Raw genomic sequence first — 21,313 nt, 5'->3', positions numbered from 1 at the left:
CCTGTGGCAACCTGCCCTTTTTACCTGGACTATCTTTCCAGGGTAGTTTATAAAAGACACGTTTCCCCATATCCTGCATATTTTAGATGCCTACCCAGAATCCATTTCCCTTCCCCCTTCTCACAGAGCCCTGTCCTTCTTAGGTGCATCTGAATGTAAGCCCATTCCTCATGGCAGTCACTGGTGCAGGAACCCAGGCCCAAGCCAATCAGCACAGAGCACTCCCTTGGCCATAGGGATCGATCCATGTGACTCAGTGACTGTTACTGAGATAGGGGGAGCATGATGGAGGTTCCTGGAAAAACAGGGTCCCTGTTTAGAATAAATGATGTTCTTTCTCCGTGATAGTCACAGATAAAGCCCAGAACAACTACAGCTCAACTACTTATTTGCAGCAAAGGAAGCCAGTTTGGGAATGAAGCTGACACAGGGTACAGCTGAGGAAAACATGGAGATGGAGACAGAGTTGTCCCTGAAACCTTCCTTGCATCTGGGTGTCCCTATAGATTCCTTCATTGCATAAACCAATTGAGTTGGACCTACTATTATTTTACAACCTTAACCACTGTAGCTGCTATACCCTGTGACATCCTCATTACTCCAATAGACAAAAGAGAAGATTTCAAACACCTGTGCTTTATCATCCTTGGCATTTGGTTATCACTGGGATCAAAGAAAGTCCTTAAAAACATTCTCTCTTATTTTCCCTAGAGGCATTAATTTTCCCCCAAATCTTTACTATTAAAAACTTCAAACATTCACAAAAGTTGAGCTCTAAATCTACCACTTGGTTGATACCAATGGCTGACATTTTATCATGCATTTGCTTTATTGATTTCTACATCTATATCTACCTTACATACCTATATTTTACTGAATCATTCAAAAGTGAATTTCAATATTGTGACATTTCATTCTTCTTATATACTTTAACTTCAGCACATGTCTTCTAAGAACCATTAGCATACTATGAAAATTAACAATTCTAATATTCAGTGTATTCATCCCCCAAATTATCTTTTGTAGTCTTTTTTTTTCAAATTAGGATCCAATAAAGGTTTGCTCACTGCATTTGTACATTTACCTTTTACAACTTGTTTTTTATAACTATTGTCCCCATCTTAAAAAATCATACTTTTAATCTATAACATCATTATGGCAAATTTCTTTGGTCTTCCCTTTTTGACATGATATTTACCTGGATTGGTTATATCCCCCTTTGCATAGTGGGTCCCTTGATTCATTCCTGTATCAATTTCTATTCACTACTCAAATATGATTTCCATCTCTATTTAAAAATCATGACCTTGACTCTGGGGAGAAGGGACAGATCTTCTTTATGTTAGAGTTTACTAATAAATGTAGGAGGAATAATGAAAATAGAAAATGACCATTTGGCAAACATCACAGTAACAACTGTTGTAGGCAAGATCCATTGATGGATGCTAAAATTCATGGATGGAAGTATGATAAGAAACAGGATATTTGCAAAATCTCAAAATATCTCCCACAAGATACTTCTTAATCGCAAAGGAATAAAACCGTAACTTGATAGGGACAAAATCTTGTAGACAGTGCTTAATCAAGTTAACATCACCAGCCATAATGTATTGACATTGTCTGCCTCCTGATCTGACACACAGATATGCACAACCTTCATAACCTCTATCCATAAGAAAATATAAGGCAAACCCGAACTTAGGTCTATTCTACAAAATACAGGGCCAGTCAAGGTCAGAAAGACTGACAAACTGCTCTGGATTGGAGGAGATTAAGGAGCAGGACAGCTCAATGAAATGTGGGTTCCTGGACGGGGTCCTGGACTAGAAAAAGGACACGAGTGGAACAACTGGCCAAATATGAATAAAGTTTGTAAGATACTTCATAGTGTCATATAGATATTAATTATCTGACTTTGATAATTATGGTGATGTAGCATGTTAAAATTTGGAAAAGCTGCCCGGCTGGTGTGGCTCAGTGGTTGAGCATCCGACCTATGAACCAGGAGGTCACAGTTCAGTTCCTGGTCAGGGCACATGCCCAGGTTGTGGCCTTGATACACTGGGCCATGCAGGAGGCAGCTGGTCAATGATTCTCTCTCATCATTGATGTTTCTATTTCTCTCTCCCTTTCCCTTCCTCTCTAAACTCAATAAAAATACATATTTTTTAAAATTGGAGAAAGCTGCGTGACGAGCATATGGGTCCTCTGAGTACTACTTTTGCAACTTTTTTTGTAAATCTAAAATTATCTAAAAACAAAACAAAACCAGAAAGACTCTCTAGTTAACGTATAAGTTTCTCTTTCAGAGCTAGTGAGTTTAATGTGATCAAACCAAAGACTTACAGAGCAGAATTAGGGGGGAAATATCTCATCAGCACAACTGCCGCCGATTCTTACCTGAGAGCCTCTGTCCTCTCACAAACACGCTCCCATTTCTACTCAGCTTGGACTTGGAGTCTGATCCAGAACGTCCCAGATTAAATATTGATTTCCACTTCTTTGATTTACTGGAGAGCTTTCTTCTACAAGAGCCAAGCCATATGGGGTTAGTTTCGTAACTAGTCATTTCAAGGCAGCTTTTAACTTGAGAAGAAATAACCCAAACACATTCTAGTTATGAATGGCCTGGACATTTCAGGAAATTCCCCTCTAAAACCCAAGTTGAGCCTGACTCTCATCCTGTCCGGGGATGCCCTAGATGACCAAGCGAGGCTTTCATGAGACAGCACAAAGGACCACATTCCCCAGAGAAATGGGCAGAGGCATGCCATTAAAGGCCGTGGTGGGGCACACAGAGGCAAGGATTGACGGGAGACCCAGAGGTCACAAGCAACCACACAGTTCTGGGAATTCTGGGAGGAATTCTGGTAAGCACTTTAGTCATGGGTTTTCAGAGGTCCCTATGTTTTACAGGAGTAAACACTAAAGACCATGGAGCTCAGTCCTGGTATGCTCCCTGCACTGTGGACCACACTGCTGTCACATCCACAGGTAAGAAAAGAGCTTGTGAAGACTTTCATGGACCACAGAGGGGGTGTATGAGAAAGCAATGTGCAAAAGAGTCTGGCCTGGGAGAGTGGCAGGCTGCTGGGTGTGGTTAGTGGTCACTGCAGAGCAATGCCCAGGGTAGTCAGTGTGTCTCTCATTTCCCTGATGCCTGGTACCAGGCCGCTTCAGTAGGAGGCGGGGAAATGACAGTGCTGGACTCCATCCCAGGAGCCTGGTGCCACCAGGGGTCACCACCAGGGGTCACCACAGACACCTTGCTTAGCTCTGACTCAGCCCAGCATTCAGACTTCATCAAGTTCCGGGATGAAACCCTGCAAGTCTCGGCTCCACAAGGAACCTTTTCTCCACAGGGTTCTCACCGAGCACCCAGATCTCCAGCCCAGCATGTTTTACCATCAATCACAGAGAGACCTGCAGTGCTGGGTGGTTTCTTTGGATCTGGTCGGGTTTTTTCAAGCACTTGGCCTTGGGGTGGATTTGACAGGGTGGGTTAAACTGGGGTATGGTGCCACTCAGGTGTGGTTGAAGTGCACAGAGAACATGCACTTGATAGTGCAGACCAGGGTTGCAACAGAGGAAGTGAGAAGGAGAAACAAGGAAAGAAAATATCCTATGATTTTAAATGATGTTTGGAGGAGAGGAAGGACTCTGGAAAGTATGAGAGGAGGAGTGGAAGCCAGAGATGGCAACTCCCAGTGCCGCATGCCCAGACCTCCCAGTCTAGAGTGGTACTATTTGTCAGCTGTCCTCCACTCATCTCTATGCCTTTTGCAATGTTCTGTGGAGGTGAAGGGTGGGGGTAGAGAGTCAAGTTTGTTTGTTAGTTAGTAAAGTTCCTTTTGAAAGTGTCAAGCCTGCTTTGTCTAAACTAAGGAGTGAGGGATTTATCCATGTCTCTTGATGCCTCTGAGCCCCACCTCCATCCTGGTGCTGAGAATCTCTGGTGGGAGAGCAGGGTCATGATGACTCTGGGGCAGTGATCACAGAAAGTGTTGTGGAGACAGCTCCTTTCTCTTCTGGAACGTTTCCTTACACCCCAACCCAGACTGCACCCCCAGCCCATGCGGCCATCATGGCCCCAAGACCATGTTCCTTCCTCCTCTGAAACCCTCCTCCCAACCATCTCCCAGAATTGCAAAGAATGCCACTTACTTGTTGTCTGGTAACTCCAGGACAGTGTGGAAGAGGGTGCCCATGGGAGGCACGATCTCGGGCAGGCTATTCTCCCTCCTTTCCTTCCGGGCAGGATGGTTAGTAGCCAGGCTCCGGGCCTGAGCTTCCTCTAGGCTCACCAGCTTCATGGGCAGGGAGAGGGCTGGCAAGGTCAGGCTCTTCACGATGGGCCAGTTTTCTGTACAGAGAAGAGAAGAGCGCATAGACTCCTGGGAGGAGGCCTGTGGGCTGGTCCACCCAGGTTCCCCACCCACAGCTCCTCCCTTCCTGACCTCCCGGCAGGTGACTCCTCTTGGGCCTGGTGGGATCTGGGGCAGAGTCTGCATACAGAAACACACAGACCACCTGGCCAGACTAGCCAGAGGGCACACAGGGTCTTCAGGAGGTGAACTGCACTAACTGTATTCTTCAAAGAGGATTCATTCATTCATTCATTCATTCATATGACAAACATGTACTGAGCACTTACTGTGGACCAGAGTACAGCAGTGAGTCTTTAACCCTGGAAACCGCCCAGTACTCTGGCCAAGTGGGAGGTAGCTCACTCAGCTAAGGGAAGGCAGGAGATTGCCCCTTCTCTCCACAGCTGGAAAACAGGCGCTCCAAGGCAATTTAAGGTTGGAGCCTACGTTTTCCCTAGATCACCTAGGCTTATATCTCTGCAGTGAAAAGACATTTAATAGCCTATACTATTCTCTAAAAGATAAGAGGCTGTTTACTCACTACCCAGTCATCTAGTATTTGCAAGCTAATCCCTTCCTTCTGTAGTTTTTATTTTTAGAAATAGAAGTGATGACAGATCAGTGCAGTCCAGGGTTATCTCTTTTCTCCCAGTCAGTTGTTCTCAACTTGGGGAAATTTTACAGCCCTCCCTCCAGCCAGGGATATTTGGCAACGTCTGGAGATATTTTGGGTTGTCACAAGCACGTGTGGGATTGTTACTGGCACTAGGGGGTGGAGACCGAGGTGCTGCTAAACATCCTACGATGCACAGGACCGTGTCCCATAACAAGAACCAACCAGCACTAAGTGTCAATAGTGCCGAGGCTGAGAAATCCTGATCTGAGTGAAAAAGAAGACATCTAAGTTTGCCTCTATTTACTGTTTTGGCAATCAAAGTTTTCTGTAACTTTGGAAGGTGTGAAGAGATTCAAAGATAACTTGGCCACCCTGGCCTAGTGGCTCAGGTGGTTTAAGCATCGTCTTGTATACCAAAAGGTTGAGGGTCTGATTCCTGGCCAGGGTGTGTATGGGAAGTAACTGATCCATGTTTTTCTCTCATATCAATGTTTCTCTCTTCTCTCTCTAACATATTTTCAGGTGAGGATTAAGAAAAAAAAGAAAGATAACTTGGACAAATCAAGACTAAGAAATGTTTTTTTGTCTGTTTGTTTGTTTTTTTTTTTGTATAGGACTCGCTTTATGTTTAGAAAGCTCCTTGATAGTACTCTCACTCTTTGTAGAGCATGACCCTCTCTCGGTGAAGGGAAATAAAACCACTGAAAAAGGGGCCTGTAGAAAACGGAGACAATGTGACTGTGGGAGGTTCCGGGAAGGGGAGCATGGCCATCATTCAGTCAATTAAGTAAGACTGTGATCCGCAAGAGTTGTCATTAACGGTTTTGAATTTAACTTAGTTTTCCTACTTAATCCAAAGTAGGTTAAACTATTTACATTTAATTTACTCACAATATTTGTTTGTAGATTCTAGATTATTAGTTTGTTACTTACTTATTTATTTATTTACTTAAAAGACTGAATCACTCTGGGAGCAACTGGAACTGTGGAAGAACATACAGAGCAGGGCCAGGAGACCTAGGTTCAGCACCTACCTCTCCCCACACATCTAGGCTCCAGTATCCTCAGGTCAACTCATCAGCGCTGCCTGGAGGCTTAACAGGCATCTCCAACTCTACATTTCAGAACAGAGCTTGTGCTCTCGGCTCTTCACCTCTAGACCAGTACCCCCTCCCATCTTCTTCAAATTGGTAAATGGCACCGTGGATCTCCCAGTTGCATAAACCAAAACCTGTAGTAGTTATTTTTTCATTCATTCCTTTCTTTGATGCAACCCCTTCTCACACCTCCAGCCTACAATCAAGTCCTATAACTCACCCTCTGAAACATATCCTGAATCCAGCCACTTTCCTTCATTCCCACTAACATGCTTGTCCCGCTCTCCATGTTCTCCCACCCGATTTCTGCCATAGCTCCTTAACTGGCTCCCTGCTTCCAGCCTTGTTGCCTTTCCGTCTCTCCTTCACACAGCAGCTAGAACGCTCAGATCCTGCACTCCCTGCTCAAAACCCTCCAGGCCTTCCCATGGCACTGAGAACAAACCAAACTCTTAGCATGATCTACAAGGACCTCCATCTGTTCCCCTCTTCTCCTTGCCCACTGACCCAGTGGTCGACACAGATACACAGTACATTTTTTGAATGTATACTCCCATTATATATAATGCATGTATTTGTAAATTATATGTATTTACCACTGTATTAGTATTATATGTAATAGAAAGCATATAAAATCATAGAAATTACAAAGTATACAATAAAAATAAGTGAAAAAAGAAATTGCAACAGTTTCTTCTAACACCCATACTTTGGGCTCTGGTGTCCCATAGGGTGGAGCACTCCACTTTGGAGACCACATTGGCTCTAGCCACACTGGCCGGCGTTGGTACTGGTCTAGAGGTGAAGAGCCGAGAGCACAAGCTTTGTTCTTAAATGTAGAGTTGGAGATGCCTGTTAAGCCTGCAACACAATGCGCCCATTGCCACCTCGGAACTTTTACCCTCCCCGTTCTCTGTGTTTGGACCATGTGTCCCCAGATCCTCACATGACTGCTTCCTTTAGTCATTCAGGTTTCAGTTCAAAGATCATTTCCTTAGAGGCCATGCTGTACCCAAATAGCATCCCCGAGTCACTGACCATTCCATCACCCTGCGGTCTGATCTTCATGGCATTTGTGGTCTTTGAAGTGACCATGTATTTATTTGTAAACTTATTTATTACCTGTTTTCCTAACCAGACCTTAGCTCTGTGCAGGGAAGCGACTTTGCTGTTTGTGTAATGACACTGTCCTCAGCATCTAGAGGTGCCTGATACATACTCATGTTTTAATGCATCTTGGATATAGCACAATCCTTCTGGCCTCACTGCTCTCATTTATCAATTAAAGGTACTGGATTCTATGACTTCTATAATCTTCCCAGTTTGAAATAGAACCCTATTTCCAAATCTAAAATTCCAGAGGATATGACTTATTCCATTTTACGTAAACATTAGTATGTTACCTTACCAAACTCAATGCAAAGTCATCATAAAAACATTTAAATTAAATTCATTGAATAATAAGTATTGAAGGCAATCAAGAGTTAAAGAGTCAAGAGTAAATTGGACCCGGCTGGTGTGGCTCGGTGGATGAGCACCAACCTATGGCACAGGGGGTCATGGTTTGATTCCCAGTCAGGGCACATGCCCGAGTTGTGGGCTCGATCCCCAGGCGGGGTGTGCAGGAGGCAGCTGATCAATGATTCTCTCATCATTGATGTTTCTATCTCCTCCCTCTCCCTTCCTCTCTGAAATCAATAAAAGTATACATTTTTTAAAAATAGTAAACTGGATTTCAGAATGCAGGACAAAAGATTAAGACAATGTTCACAAAAAGAACAGGCGTTTCCAGGTTAGAATTAGGAACAGCCTTAACACTAACAGTCATGGATTTGCTGTTTGGAAGAACATTGCCCTTAGGCATTAATAATAAATAAAATACAGAGGTTTATTCATCTATTTTCCTAATTTTTCCTCACAGAGGCAGCATAGAGTTAAGAAAAGAGCATGGCTGGCAGATCGTAGGTTCAATGTTCTGTCCCACCAGTTACTACCCGGGTGGTTTGGAGAATTACTAAGCTTTCCTGCTTCTCTGTTCCTTCACATATAAAATAAAGTTGATAACTTTATGATGGTTGTTGTGATAAGTCAATGAGATGATGTACATGGAATGCTGGCAATAGTTCTTGGCATAGAATAAGTCCACAGTAAATTATTGGTTGACTCGAAAGGATGAATGAATGAATGCATATTACTTCTCATTGACTTTCACAAAGGATTTATATAGCTTACAATAAATAATACATCTATAATGGGGGAGTTAACATAAAGATAAAAGAAATATCAGCTGCTCCTCCATATATAACCAAGAGAATTGAAAACATACATTCACACAAAATTTTGTGCATGAATGTTCATAGCAGCATTGCTCATAAAAACAAAAAAAAAGTTGAAACAACGCAAATGTCCATAAATTGATGAATGGCTAAACAAAATCTGGTATATTCATACAATAGAATATTACTCCACCATAAAAAGAAATGAAATACTGATATAAAGCTTGAGAACATGTAAGTGAAAGAAGTTAGCCACAAAAGACCATGTTTTATATAATTCCACTTATATGAAATGCCTAGAAGAGGTAAACCATAGAAAGTAGATTAGGATCTGGGAGGAGGAGAAAGTATGGAATGACTACTTAATGAGTATGGGATTTTTTTAGAGTGATGAAAATGTTCTGGAATCAGATAGTGGTGATGGTTACATAATTCTCTAAATACATACAGTAAAAAACCACTGAATTTTACACTAAAATGATAAAATGGTGAATTTTATGGTATATGGATTTTATCTCAATAAAAACAAATTTTAAAAGAGAGATTGTAAACCACATAGAAGACAGGGTGAGGTGGAAACAATTATATCAGGAGTCAAAATTTGATGATAATTGCAATAGATTATTCTCATGATTATACTTGTTTTTTCCAAAGATACTAGCTAAGCTGGAAAAGAACGCTTCGATCAGCTAACAAATGATTTATAATATGGTTCTCATACAACATTGGCTCTCCAAGCATGGACCCTGACCACTAGTAGCAGCATCACCTAGAAACCTTGTAGAAATGCAAATTCTGAACAGCACTCCCGACATGCTGAATCAGAAACTGGGGGGTGAGGCCCAGTAAATTGTGCTTCAACAAGCCTCTGGATGGTGTTGATGGACACTATTGTAGGAAAACCACTCTCACAAAATTGGTAGTTATCAGGTTTCTTAAAAAAAGAGAGAGAGAGATTTTCCCCCTACTTTTATTTTGTATTGGTTTTAGGTGTACATCTCAGTAGCTACAAACATATATGCACTTTACATAGTATTTCCCTAGATATTTCCAGTATCCCAACTGGCACCATACATAGTTATCACAATACTGTTGACATATTCCCTATGTTTTATTTACATCTCTGAGACTATTTTGTAACTACCAATTTGTACTTCTTAATCCCTTCACCTCTTTCACCCAGTTCCTCAAATCCTACCCCTCTGGTAACCACCCGTTTGCTGTCTATGGGTCTGTTTCAATTTTGTTTGTTCGCTTATTTTATTCTTTAGGTTCCACAATCAGTGAAATCATATGGTATGTGTCTTTCTCTGACTGATTTATTTCACTGAGCATAATACCTTGTGGGTCTATCTATGCTGTTGCAAATGGTAAAATTTCATTCTTTTTTTATGCCTAAGTAACATTCCATTGTAAATATGTACCACCATTTTTTAAATTGTTGTTAATCCTCTCCTGAGGATATTTTTTCATTGATTTTTAGAGAGAGTGGAAGGGAGGCAGTAAGGGAGAGAGAGAGAAAAGCGGGGAGAGAGAGAGAGAGAGAGAGAGAAACACTGATGTGCGAAAGACACATCGATTGTTTGCCTTCTGCACCCTGACAGGGGTGGAGTTGAACCTGCAACTGATGTGGTCTAGAGTGTCACTTAAGGCTGCTGTTTTCTTGTTGATTTTTTTGTATGGAAGATCTATCCATTGATGTCAATGGGCTGTTAAAATCCCTTACTGTGACTGTATTTGCTTTATATGTTTAGGTGCTCCTATGTTGGGTGTATAAATATTTATAAGGGTTATATTACTATTGTTGGTTGGTCCTTTTTTCATTATGTAGTGTCCTTTGTCTCTTACTATAGCCTTTGTTTTAAAGTCTATTTTGTCATATATAAGTATTGTTTCCCCAGCTTTTTTTTTTTTCATTTCCATTTGCATGAAATATCTTTTTCCATCCCTTTACTTTTAGTCTGTGTGTATCTTTCATTCTGAGGTGGGTCTCTCGTAGACAACATATGCATGTGCCTTGTTTTCTTATCCATTCAGCTAGCCTATGTCTTTTGATTGGAACATTTAACCCATTTATATTTAAAGTGATTATTGCTAGGTACACATTTATTGCCATTTTATTCTTTATAACTATGTTTCCCCTATTTTTCTTTCTTTTTCTTCAAGAAAACTCTTCTACATATCTTGTAATACTGGTTTGGTAGTAATGAACTCCTTTAGTTTTTCTTTGGCTGGGAAGCTCTTTATTTTGCCTTTTATTTTATTTATATATATTTTTATTGGAGAAGGGAGAGGGAGAGAGATAGAAACATCAATGATGAGAGAAAATCATTGATCGGCTGCCTCCTGCACGCCCCACACTGGGGATCAAGCCCACAACCCAAGCATGTGCCCTTGACTGGAATGGAACCCGGAACCCTTCAGTCCACAAGCCAATACTCTATCCACTGAGCCAAACCAGCTAGGGCATTGCCTTCTATTTTAAATGATAGCATTGCTGGGTAAAATAGTCTTGGTTGTAGGTCCTTGCTTTTCATCACATTAAATATTTCATGCCAATCCCTCTGGCCTGAAATATTTCAGTTGAGAAATCAGCAGTTTAGAGGGGAGCACTCAACTCAGGAAAGATGGTGTCTTGGGTGGCACAGGAGAGGGACTCAGCAAGGGACGCTGGTGGCTGTCCCTTCAGCTTTCTGCCCAGAACCGTACAACCCAGTCTGTCCTCAAAAGACTCTAGTTCAGTGGTCGGCAAAGTCATTAGTCAACAGAGCCAAATATCAACAGTACAACGATTGAAATTTCTTTTGAGAGCCAAATTTTTTAAACTTAAACTATGTAGGTAGGTACATTGTTATTAACTTAAGTAGGGTACTCCTAAGGCTTAGGAAGAGCCACACTCAAGGGGCCAAAGAGTCGCATGTGGCTGGCGAGCTGCAGTTTGCCGACCACGGCTCTAGTCCACTCTGAGCTGTCCTCCCTCTGCTGGAGCCCTAAGTGAATAGCTGCAAATAAGATTTTGTGAGCTGGGCACCTAGGTCTCTAGCAGACTTCCATCTCTCCCAGGTGGACTGAATCCCCACTGATTTTTACAGTCAGATGTTATGTAGGCACCTCTTCCCGGCTCTGTTGCTCTGGGCTGGGAGCCCAGTGCGGCCCCCATGTTAAGGCCCTCCCGGCTCTGTTGCTCTGGGCTGGGAGCCCAGTGCGGGGTTAAGGCCTCCATGTTCCTCAGGAGGAACGTTTGCAGGTGAGGTATCCGTCCGGATTCTCAGCCACTGCACGTATGTGTGGGGAAAGCCCTTTTTGTGTCCCCGCCCTTCCTACCAATCTCAATGTGGCTTCTTCTGTAAATCCTTGGTTACAAGACTTCTGTTCAGTTAGTTACTCAGGTTGATTGTTCTATAGTTTAGTTGCAATTCCAGTTTGGGCCTGGGAGGCGGTGAGTGCAACTTCCACCTACTCCGCCGCCATCTTCTCCCAGGCTTCTTGGTCAACTGGATTTCTGTTTTTTAAAAAACTGGGCTCACATGAGTTCAAACAACATTATCCAATTCATTCCCAGGGTTCACTGTGCCATTAAAAGAGTGATAGGACTGAAATATAATATTTTGCATCCCATAACGCCCAACCTGAAATAGCTCTATCTTTCTCACTAATATGGCTACAGTGTATGCTAACTAGTCTCTGCATACATGTGCCTATGAACACACACTAATTTTTATATGCATAGTACCTGGTAGAAGGCAGAACAAACTACGCACTCAAGAAATGCTTGAGAAGTAAATGCATTCTGAATATGCATGTGAGTCTGAACATGCTGCCTCTTAACTCATTCACTCAAGATTTCAAGATGAAGGCATAAGGGTCTTCTGAAATATATCATACTGAAAGTAAAGATGAAATCTAATAGTTAAAGAGAGGAAAGCTGGCAGTGCCTCTAGATAATAAACAGTTTGAGATCTTATTAAAACCAATAGAACATTATTATGGTTCACCATGCTACACTCACGGGATAGTCCAAATATGCAGCTGATCAGAAACCTGCTACAGCCACCTGCAAACACATCACATCTTTGCTGCACACATACAGATGTATACATGCACAATCCCAAGACACTGACACACACACACACACACTAATCAGCACATACACAGTGCCAACACTCAGAGCTAAGACCGAGGCCACCCTAACTTATTCTTGGGCCCTGTGACTAAGGCAAGGAAGGAGGATGGGGTGGTGGGGTGTATGCCAGGAGGAGCCGTTACCTTCGTTCTCCAGAGACCCAGGTGCACCATTGTTAAAGATTTGATCCACATGATTCAATATGAACTCAATCACCACCTGCTGGACCCGGACAGCGAGGAAGGCTGCATCTCCATTGCAACCAGTGGCTTCGATTTCCTTGGACCTAAATCGAGGAAGAAACACATTCAGCTCAGTGAGTCAGCCCTAGAGCAGTAAGGGGGAGCCAGTGGGCCTTTTGTACAAGCCCCATCATCTCTTCAATGTATACAGTTTGTTAATCTGTATAATATTTTAACTATTAAGACCGATTAAAGGGACTGTCCAAAGGCTGTGAAGCCCAACACACTGAACAAATTTAAAACAATTACCAGAAATTACAGACAATGCAAGACTATAACACTATTTTAGCGAATATACAGGAATTGCTTTAAAAAAAAATCAGATCTCCTTCCACCCCCACCCAATTGTTCTGTGGGGCAGCTCATCATTTATGAAGTCATATCAAGCAGTTGATTCAGGTGATAGCCAGCTGTGACCCCACCACAACCAATAAAAGCCAATGAGCCACAGAGACAAGACAGGTCCTTTTAAGAAATTATAACATACAGACCCATAACTTTAGTCACATTCTGGTGGTAGCCAAAAAAATGCCTCTGGAACCCAGAGTTTCCAGGTTAGCAGGCAAAGAACCTGGGCTTTTAAAATCACATTTAATCCACCGGTGCTACAAAATACCATTAGCTACAGGTGTGTCTTCAAGGGGCTTCAATTTCGAAGAATCTAGTCTTTATTTTGATCAGTGGGCTGCTTTGAGCCCACTGGGGTGGGAAGAAGGCGAGGGTGCGGTGGTTACCTGAGGAGGTTTGGCGCCCACACCAGGGCCAGGTTCCTGGCGTGCATGTTGGTCTTGCTGCTGAAGGAGGCGATGTGGGCCAGGTGTCGAATCAGGTATTCCAAGGTCCTGTAATGGTTCATTTTATTTATTTTTACAAAGTAAGAAACTCTAGGGCCCGTGTGAAGCCTGGAGGTAATTCCAAGTTTGGATTTAAGAGACTAAATAAATATTTCTCTCTCGTGACTTTTGAAGGAATAGCAGGAGAATATCAAGATTGGCGGAAGTAATTTTCTCAACCCTCAGCATGTTGGCCCAGGGTGGGGAAGGGGAGCGGTCTTGGAAGAAAAACACCTATTATTGCCAGAAAGTTCTTCCTTATGCCACATCAAAATCTGGCCTCGTGTAACAGGTGGGCAGGCTTAGGGAACACTGGGGAAGACGGTAAGATTAGGGGCTAACTGGTGAGAATGAAATGAAAGGATGGGGTGATGTCAGGGATGGTGCTGATGCTCAGATAGAGAGATCTGTCAGCCAAATGCCAGAGCCTGTTTTAAAACCATCTCGGATCCCACGGATTTGGTTCCTCTATGAATCTGGGTAAGAACCTAGGATATCACTGTGAGGCTATCCTCATGTGATCCGAATCGGGGTGGGACTCTGAGGGGTATTCTGTAAGTAACTGGGACATGGGCCGCCCCTTCCCATCAGTGTTCCCAGCCAGACGCCAACTCACTCTGAGAAAAGTGACCTGTTCCTCCACTCGGAAAGCCCCAGGCAAGCCACTGTCCACCAAATCTGTTCCCTTTTATGCGCCTGCGGTATTACACCCACACTGACGGGCTAGACTTTCCTTCATCGGGGATTCTTACCTATAATGGGACGGGGGAAGCTGCTGGACAACATTTTGGATTCGGGCCAACTGGCCTTCTTCTGGGCGACGGGACACTGCCTCCTGCAGAGAAGAACACGAAGCACCAGTGAGTGCCCGAGAGGGCGGCCACGCCCCTGCGCCTGCCGGTTTTATTTAGGCTTCTGGTGCTGCAGCTTCCGACCATGCCTAGAGCTCATCCTTCCAAGGGATGAGCTCTAGGCTTTTCTAGTAAAAACAAACAACTGAAATCTCTGAGGGTTCATGATGTGAAGTGTCTAACATTGCACCCACGGAGACCTGTGGATCCTTCGGGTCTCCGTGCCCCCTCAGACGGGTGTTAGGAATCTGCTAAAGAAGGTGTAGAACCCTGACTGTGTCTTGTGTGGCAGAAAGAGTCGCAGAGTCTCTGGGAGAGATAAAGAGATAAAGGATCTCTGGGAGACAGAGGGACACAGGGTGAGAGGGAGATGACGGGTGGCTCCATGTTTACGCAGCCAGCTGTCCTCTTGGGTGCAAACAGCCACTTCCCATCCAGCCTGAGACTATCCCATGACCTTGCTACTACTCAGCAGCTGCCTGTTGTAGATGCTGGGAAGCAGGGAAGATGTGCCTTCTCAGCCCGATAAGAGCTTTGCCCCTGAGACCCAGCGGCCTTGCCAGGACTAGCTTTGTTGTTTCCTGTGTGGGTATGCGGTACCCCCTCCCCCGCCCACCTCCAGCCCAGGGCCCTTAAGGCCGGGATGTCAGTGAAGGCAGTGTGATCGCAGGCTTGTCCCCTGCAGATGTCCCTGGGCAGATCCCCCTGCAGCCTGCAGCCTGGCACATAAGCCTTCCTTCCAGACTTGTTGAATGACTGACTACACACCATTGCCCTGCCTGTGCCCAGGCTGAAGGGCCCTCTCTCAGTACAAGGCTGAGTTCTGAGGAACTGCCAGCACGGGAGCAGTACCTAAGTTCAAGGACAACAGTAACCACATCTTTCTTTTAATTCTGAGGTATAATGTACCTCTATAAAAATGTACAAGTCTGAAGCTACAGCTCCATGAGTTCTTTCATATGCATACATCCATGTAACCCCACCCAGGCAAGGTACACTTTAAAAGGAGTTCCTCAGCAACCACATCTTCCTTTTAATTCTGAGGTATAATGTACCTCTATAAAAATGTACAAGTCTGAAGCTACAGCTCCATGATTTCTTTCATATGCATACATGCATGTTACCCCACTCAGACCAAGGTACACTTTAAAAGGAGTTCCTGTCCTAGCTGGTTTGGCCAAGTGGACAGAGCGTCAGCCTGAGGATTGAAGAGTCCCAGGTTCAATTCCAGTCAAGGGCACATGCCCGGGTTGCGGGCTCGATCCCCATTATTCTCTCTCATTATTGATGTTTCTATCTCTCTCCCCTCTCCCTTCCTCTCTGAAATCAATAAAAATATATTTAAAAGGAGTTCCTGAGCTCACGTCAATCCTTTTTAGCCTAAGTCCATTGTTAGGCATATGGGACTTACAGCCTTGTATTGCCTCCCAGTGCTGGAAACTTGCTTTATATTTATATATAGGGTAGGCAAAAGTAGGTTTACAGTTGTTTGTATGGAAAAGTATATAACACAAGAATAAATAATAACACAAGATTAAACTCTGTGTTTTGTATACTCACAACTGTAAACCTACTGTTGCCCACCCCTGTATAATGAAAAGAATATGATATATATTCTTTTTTTTAACTTTGCTGAATTCACTTATTAAATTGAGTAGTTTTTTTTTGTTTTTTTGTTTGTTTGTTTGTTTAATCCTCACCTGAGGATCTTTTTCTTTGCTTTTCTTTTTTTTGAGGATATTTTTCTATTGATTTTCAGAGAGAGAGAGTGGGAGAGAGAGGGAAAGACAGAGAGGAATATGAATGTGAGAGAAACACATTGATTGGTTGCCTCCTGCACTCGCCCTGACCAGGGCCCGGGCTGGAAGGAGCCTGCAACCGAGGAATGTGCCCTTGACTGGAATCGAACCCGGGACCCTTCGGTCCGCAGGCCAACGCTCTATCCACTGAGCCAAACCAGCCAGGGCCATAATATATATTCTTTAGGTTGGTAAGTGCTGCCCCCCTGCAATACCACCAAAATAAGATCCTAACTGTGGTGTAGTTTTCTTATATTGTTCACCTCTATTCAGCCTGTGGCTGTCATTTGCTTGCTGTGTATAAAGGGTGAAGTTCAAACTCGCAGGTATGAGACTTTTCAGGCACAGAAAAGTGGAAGGAAATTAACTACATGGAGCACCTTCTGTTTGCCAGGCCCCAGCGAGGCCACACTTGCTGGGTCTGTTCTGTTCTAACCAAGGAGAACTCCAGGGCACCGCCCCAGTCGGCCCTCCCAACCGCCCTCCCTTGTCTCCATTTCCCCCCACAGCACTCACACCTTTACATGTACTATACAAGGGGCTTATTTGTTAGGTTTACAGTGTATTGTCTGTCTCCCTTGCTAGATGTAAGCTCTGTAAGTGCCGGGAAGTGATGAGTCCCATGCCTGGCACATAGGCCTTCCCTTCAGTCTTGTTGAATGACTGACTACAAGCCACTGCCCTCCATGCCAGGGCTTTACCTAGTAAGGTTTTTGTTTGTTTTGGTTTTTTGCCTTTTTTATTTAATTGACGTAAAATACATATACAGCAGCTTACTGTTTTTAAAGGCAAACTTGATATTTTGTTTCCTAACCAGAAGTGGGGAGAAAGGTGGGATTGGGAGGGTCCCAGTCACAGGTGTCCCAAGCTTCTGGGGGTTTGCAAGCCTGAGAATAGAGCCCCCAAAGCATGATCTCTGCCTCAGTCCTCACTTTTTGAGACATGCAGGATGTAGAGGGTGAGGACCAGAGGGAGGCCAGGAAGAGGCACCCAGACGCCTCTGCTCCCCTCCCGGGAGTGGTCATTTAGAAAACAAATTTGTGGGCAGGACCCTGGCTGCCAAGGGAAAGCCTCATTAAGGGAGCAGAGAGGGAGAAGCTCCAGGGAGCTGTGTGGACCCTCCCACCTTCTATCCTGCAAAGGGGGAGGCGTGGGAGGCCTCTCTTCCTGTCCCTGCAAAGCTGGGATGAGCTTGGCAAAGCTTGCACCACACACACACACACACACACACACACCCTTTCTAAAAATGTATCTGGAGAATAAAGGTGTAGATGAATTTAACAGACCACATGGAAAGTTCCTTTAATATTTTAGGAAGCGGTTAGTCATCTTTGTTCTCTAAGAGGCAGGGCGGGCTCACTCCCTGAAGCCTGTAGGCCCCATTTGGGATTGGCGTTTATTTCATTAGTCACAGCCTCTCCCCATCACACCCCAATCCTATTCAGAAACTCTCTAGATCCCGGTTTCTCTCTCGGAACAGTCCAGTTGCTGCAAACTTATTTGCCCCCCAGGTGCCCTGTCAGCAGGGTGGACACACTGTGGCCCTTCCTTCCACTGCACCCCAGCTGCAAGTCAGCCTTTGCTTTTTATTTTATGTTACTTCTTCAAAAATTAGAATTTTTATTTTAAATTATTTTAGTCAATTAAGTAAAAAAGTAACTCACACACATATTTTGAAAATGCAAAGCTTTCAAAGGAATACACAGAAAAAAGTTCGTCTTCTTCCAACTGCAGACTTCCGTCTCCAGAGGCAACTGTGTGTCCTTCCAGATAGTTCTGCCTATTCATCTTTGTCACACCGTGGAAGCAAGCATGCCTACATGAGCTGACCCATCTGCAAATTCCCTGTCTCCCATCATTTTCTTCCCGCCTACACCACAACAGCCACACTCACCGGCCTCCACATATCCCCTCAAGCAAGCTCAACTGACATTTTTAAAAAAATATATTTTATTGATTTTTTACAGAGAGGAAGGGAGAGGGATAGAGAGAAACATCGATGAGAGAGAAACATTGACCAGCTGCCTCCTGCACACTCCCTACTGGGGATGTGCCCACAACCAAGGTACATGCCCTTGATTGGAATCGAACCTGGGACCTTTCAGTCAGCAGGCCGATGCTTTATACACTGAGCCAAACCGGTTAGGGCTCAACTGACATTTTGAATATTGGCTTTTTGCAACATTGGGTACATGGATCTTGAACCGGCAACACTTATAGAAATATGCTTTAAATTTATCATCGATCTCCTTCATTAAAATGTAAGTTTCACAAGAGCAAGGATGTTATCTGTCTTGCTGAAATCCCCAGCACCTAGAACTGTGCCTGTCATTCATAGTGCACACAGTACATTTGGGTGAATGAAGTAAGTGAACGAGTCCACGTTTTGCTTTGCTTTGAAAATGTCAATCAGGCCCTGGCCAGGTAGCTCACTTGGTTAGAATGTCATCCCAATACGCCAAGGTTGCGGTTTTGATCCCTGGTCAGGGCAGATACAAGAATCAACCAATGGCCTGGCTGGTGTGGCTCAGCGGTTGAGCATTGACCCAGGAACCAAGAGGTTGCCGGTTCAATTCCCAGTCAGGGAACATGCCTGGGTTGCAGACTTGATACCCTTTGGGGGCCAAGCAGAAGGCAGCCAATTGATGACTTTCTCTCTCGTCAATGTTTCTATCTCTCTATCCTTTCTTTTCCTCTCTCTCTTAAAAAAAAAAAAAGAATCAACCAATGAATACATAAATAGGTGTAACAACGATGTTTCTCTCTCTCTCTCTCTCTCTCTCTCTCCCTCCCCCCCTCAAATCAATAAATAATTTAAAAAAAAAAAGAGGAAGAAAGAAAGAAAATGCCGAACAGCCACCTTTGGGCCACACTTCCAGGACAGTACTATCTGAGGACCATCCCTCCATTGTGGGGAACACCAGCATTGCTGAATTTAACTAAATGTAGTCACAGGTATCTTTAAAAGAGAAAGGAAGAGGAAGATTTGACACAGACATAAGAGGAAAAGGCAGTGTGATCATGGAGGCATAGATGGAAGTGATGCAGCCACAAGCCAAGGGATAGCAGCAGCCACCAGAAGCTGGAAAAGACAGGAAATGGGTTTGCCCCTAGAGCAGTGGTTCTCAACCTTCTGGCCCTTTAAATACAGTTCCTCATGTTGTGACCCAACCATAAAATTATTTTTGTTGCTACTTCATAACGGTAATGTTGCTACTGTTATGAATTGTAATGTAAATATCTGATATGCTGGATGGTCTTAGGCGACCCCTGTGAAAGGGTCGTTCGACCGCCAAAGGGGTCGCGACCCACAGGTTGAGAACCGCTGCCCTAGAGCCTCTGGAAGAAGCACAGCCCTGCTGACATCTGGATCTCAGCCTAATGAAACAGATCTCAGACTCTGGACTCTCAAAATGTGTGAGACGAAATTTCTGTTGTTGAAGCCATATTTCTGTTTGCGGTAATTTGTTACAGTAGTGACATGAAACTAATACATGTACTCAAAATTAAAATATGAAATATGAAGGGGAAAAAATCACCTCCTATCCTGCCACCCAGATATAAAAACTATTAACTGGTTTATGTGGGAAGCATAAAAGAAGCAATCTGCCCACGCTTCCCAGCACCAAATATGAACACTGGCATCATTTCCTATTTAGTTGCATATACTACTTTTTTCCATTTAACTTTGTATTGTGGACATCAAATCTGCTTCATAAATGTGACTTTTCACAGATATACAGAATTGAAAACAATAGATTTTTGTCATTTATTTAACCCATCTCATTGTTAGACACATAGATACTCCCAATGTTTTGATACTTTACATAATATTGCAATAAAATAGCCGTAAATCATTATTTTGCACATCTGATTATTATCTTAGAATGAAGTCCTAGAAATAGAGTTATTGTATTAAAAATATGACCATTTTAGGACTTCTTGAAAGTAATTTAAAATTATTTTCTGGATGCCCAGACAGTTTATATTTCCAATAGGAAACTATAAAAAAGCCAGTCTCACCATAGTTGTCTAATTTTTCTAACACTATTGTATTGTTCCTTGATTAGTTTAGCATGCTTTCTTTATCTTATACTAGAGGCCCGGTGCAAGAAATCCGTGCACTGCAGGGGAGGGGGGGTGTCCCTCAGCCCAGCTGCACTCTCTCGCAGTCCGGGACCCCTTGGAGGATGTCTGCCTGTCTGATATCATTATAAGCCACACTCGGACATCCCTCTCACAATCTGGGATCCCTCGCTCCTTACCACTCGGCTTGCTGCTTCTTAGTCCTAAGCTCCTTACCGCTTGGCTTGCTGCTCCTTAGTGCTGCTGCGGATGCGGGAGAGGCTCCTGCCACCGCTGCTGCGCTCACCAGCCGTGAACCTGGCTTCTGGCTGAGTGGCCCCACCCCCTGTGGGAGCGCACTGACCACCAGGGGGTAGCTCCTGCATTGAGCGTCTGCCCCTGATGGTCAGTGTGCATCACAGCGACTGTTCGTTCTGGTCATTCCACCGTAATGGTTGGTTAGGCTTTTATTATATAGATTAAGTTACTTAAAACCTGAGCATATTTAAGAGCTTTTAATTCTATTTTGAAATAATGTGGTAGTTCTGAGACAGATGTTAAATCTATTTACTAGCTATGCAACCCCAGGCAAGAGTTTCTTGTAAACTTAACACAAAACAGACAATAAAATCTACTTCATGGAGTTATTTGTGAGGATTAAATGAATGATATTTGTAACAAGTTTACCATATAGTAAGCACTCATGAAAGCTATTATCATTCTTATTTTTCCATTAATATTTTTTCTAATTCTATTATCCCATTGAGATATCATTCTATTTTAGCTGTGCAAGTGGTTTTAAATATCCTATATAATAAAAGGCTAACATGCAAATTGACCGAACGGTGGAACGACCGGTCGCTATGGTGCGCACTGACCACCAAGGGGCAGATGCTCAACCTAGGAGCTGCCCCCTGGTGGTCAGTGTGCTCCCTCAGGGGGAGTGCTTCTCAGCCAGAAGCTGGACTCACAGCTGGCAAGCACAGCGGTGGTGGTGGGAGCCTCTCCTGCCTCTGCAGCAGTGCTAAGGATGTCCGGCTGACG

The 21,313-nt window shown here is 43.7% G+C and overlaps 1 protein-coding gene across 1 annotated transcript in view; it reads right to left on the bottom strand.

The window, feature by feature from the left end:
* Positions 1–21,313, bottom strand: part of ARHGAP31 (Rho GTPase activating protein 31) — a 111,941-nt gene that overhangs the window by 16,408 nt on the left and 74,220 nt on the right. The window contains exons 4-8 of the mRNA XM_005875328.2: positions 14,307–14,389; positions 13,456–13,563; positions 12,623–12,765; positions 4,165–4,363; positions 2,401–2,525 (exon numbers count right to left, since the gene is read on the bottom strand). Of these exons, the coding sequence (XP_005875390.1) occupies positions 2,401–2,525; positions 4,165–4,363; positions 12,623–12,765; positions 13,456–13,563; positions 14,307–14,389 (658 nt within the window). The remainder of the gene's footprint in view (positions 1–2,400; positions 2,526–4,164; positions 4,364–12,622; positions 12,766–13,455; positions 13,564–14,306; positions 14,390–21,313) is intronic.

This window comes from Myotis brandtii, unplaced genomic scaffold, assembly GCF_000412655.1.
Source record: "Myotis brandtii unplaced genomic scaffold, ASM41265v1 scaffold46, whole genome shotgun sequence".
NCBI lineage: Eukaryota > Metazoa > Chordata > Mammalia > Chiroptera > Vespertilionidae > Myotis > Myotis brandtii.
This window is presented reverse-complemented; position numbering and strand designations above follow the sequence as displayed.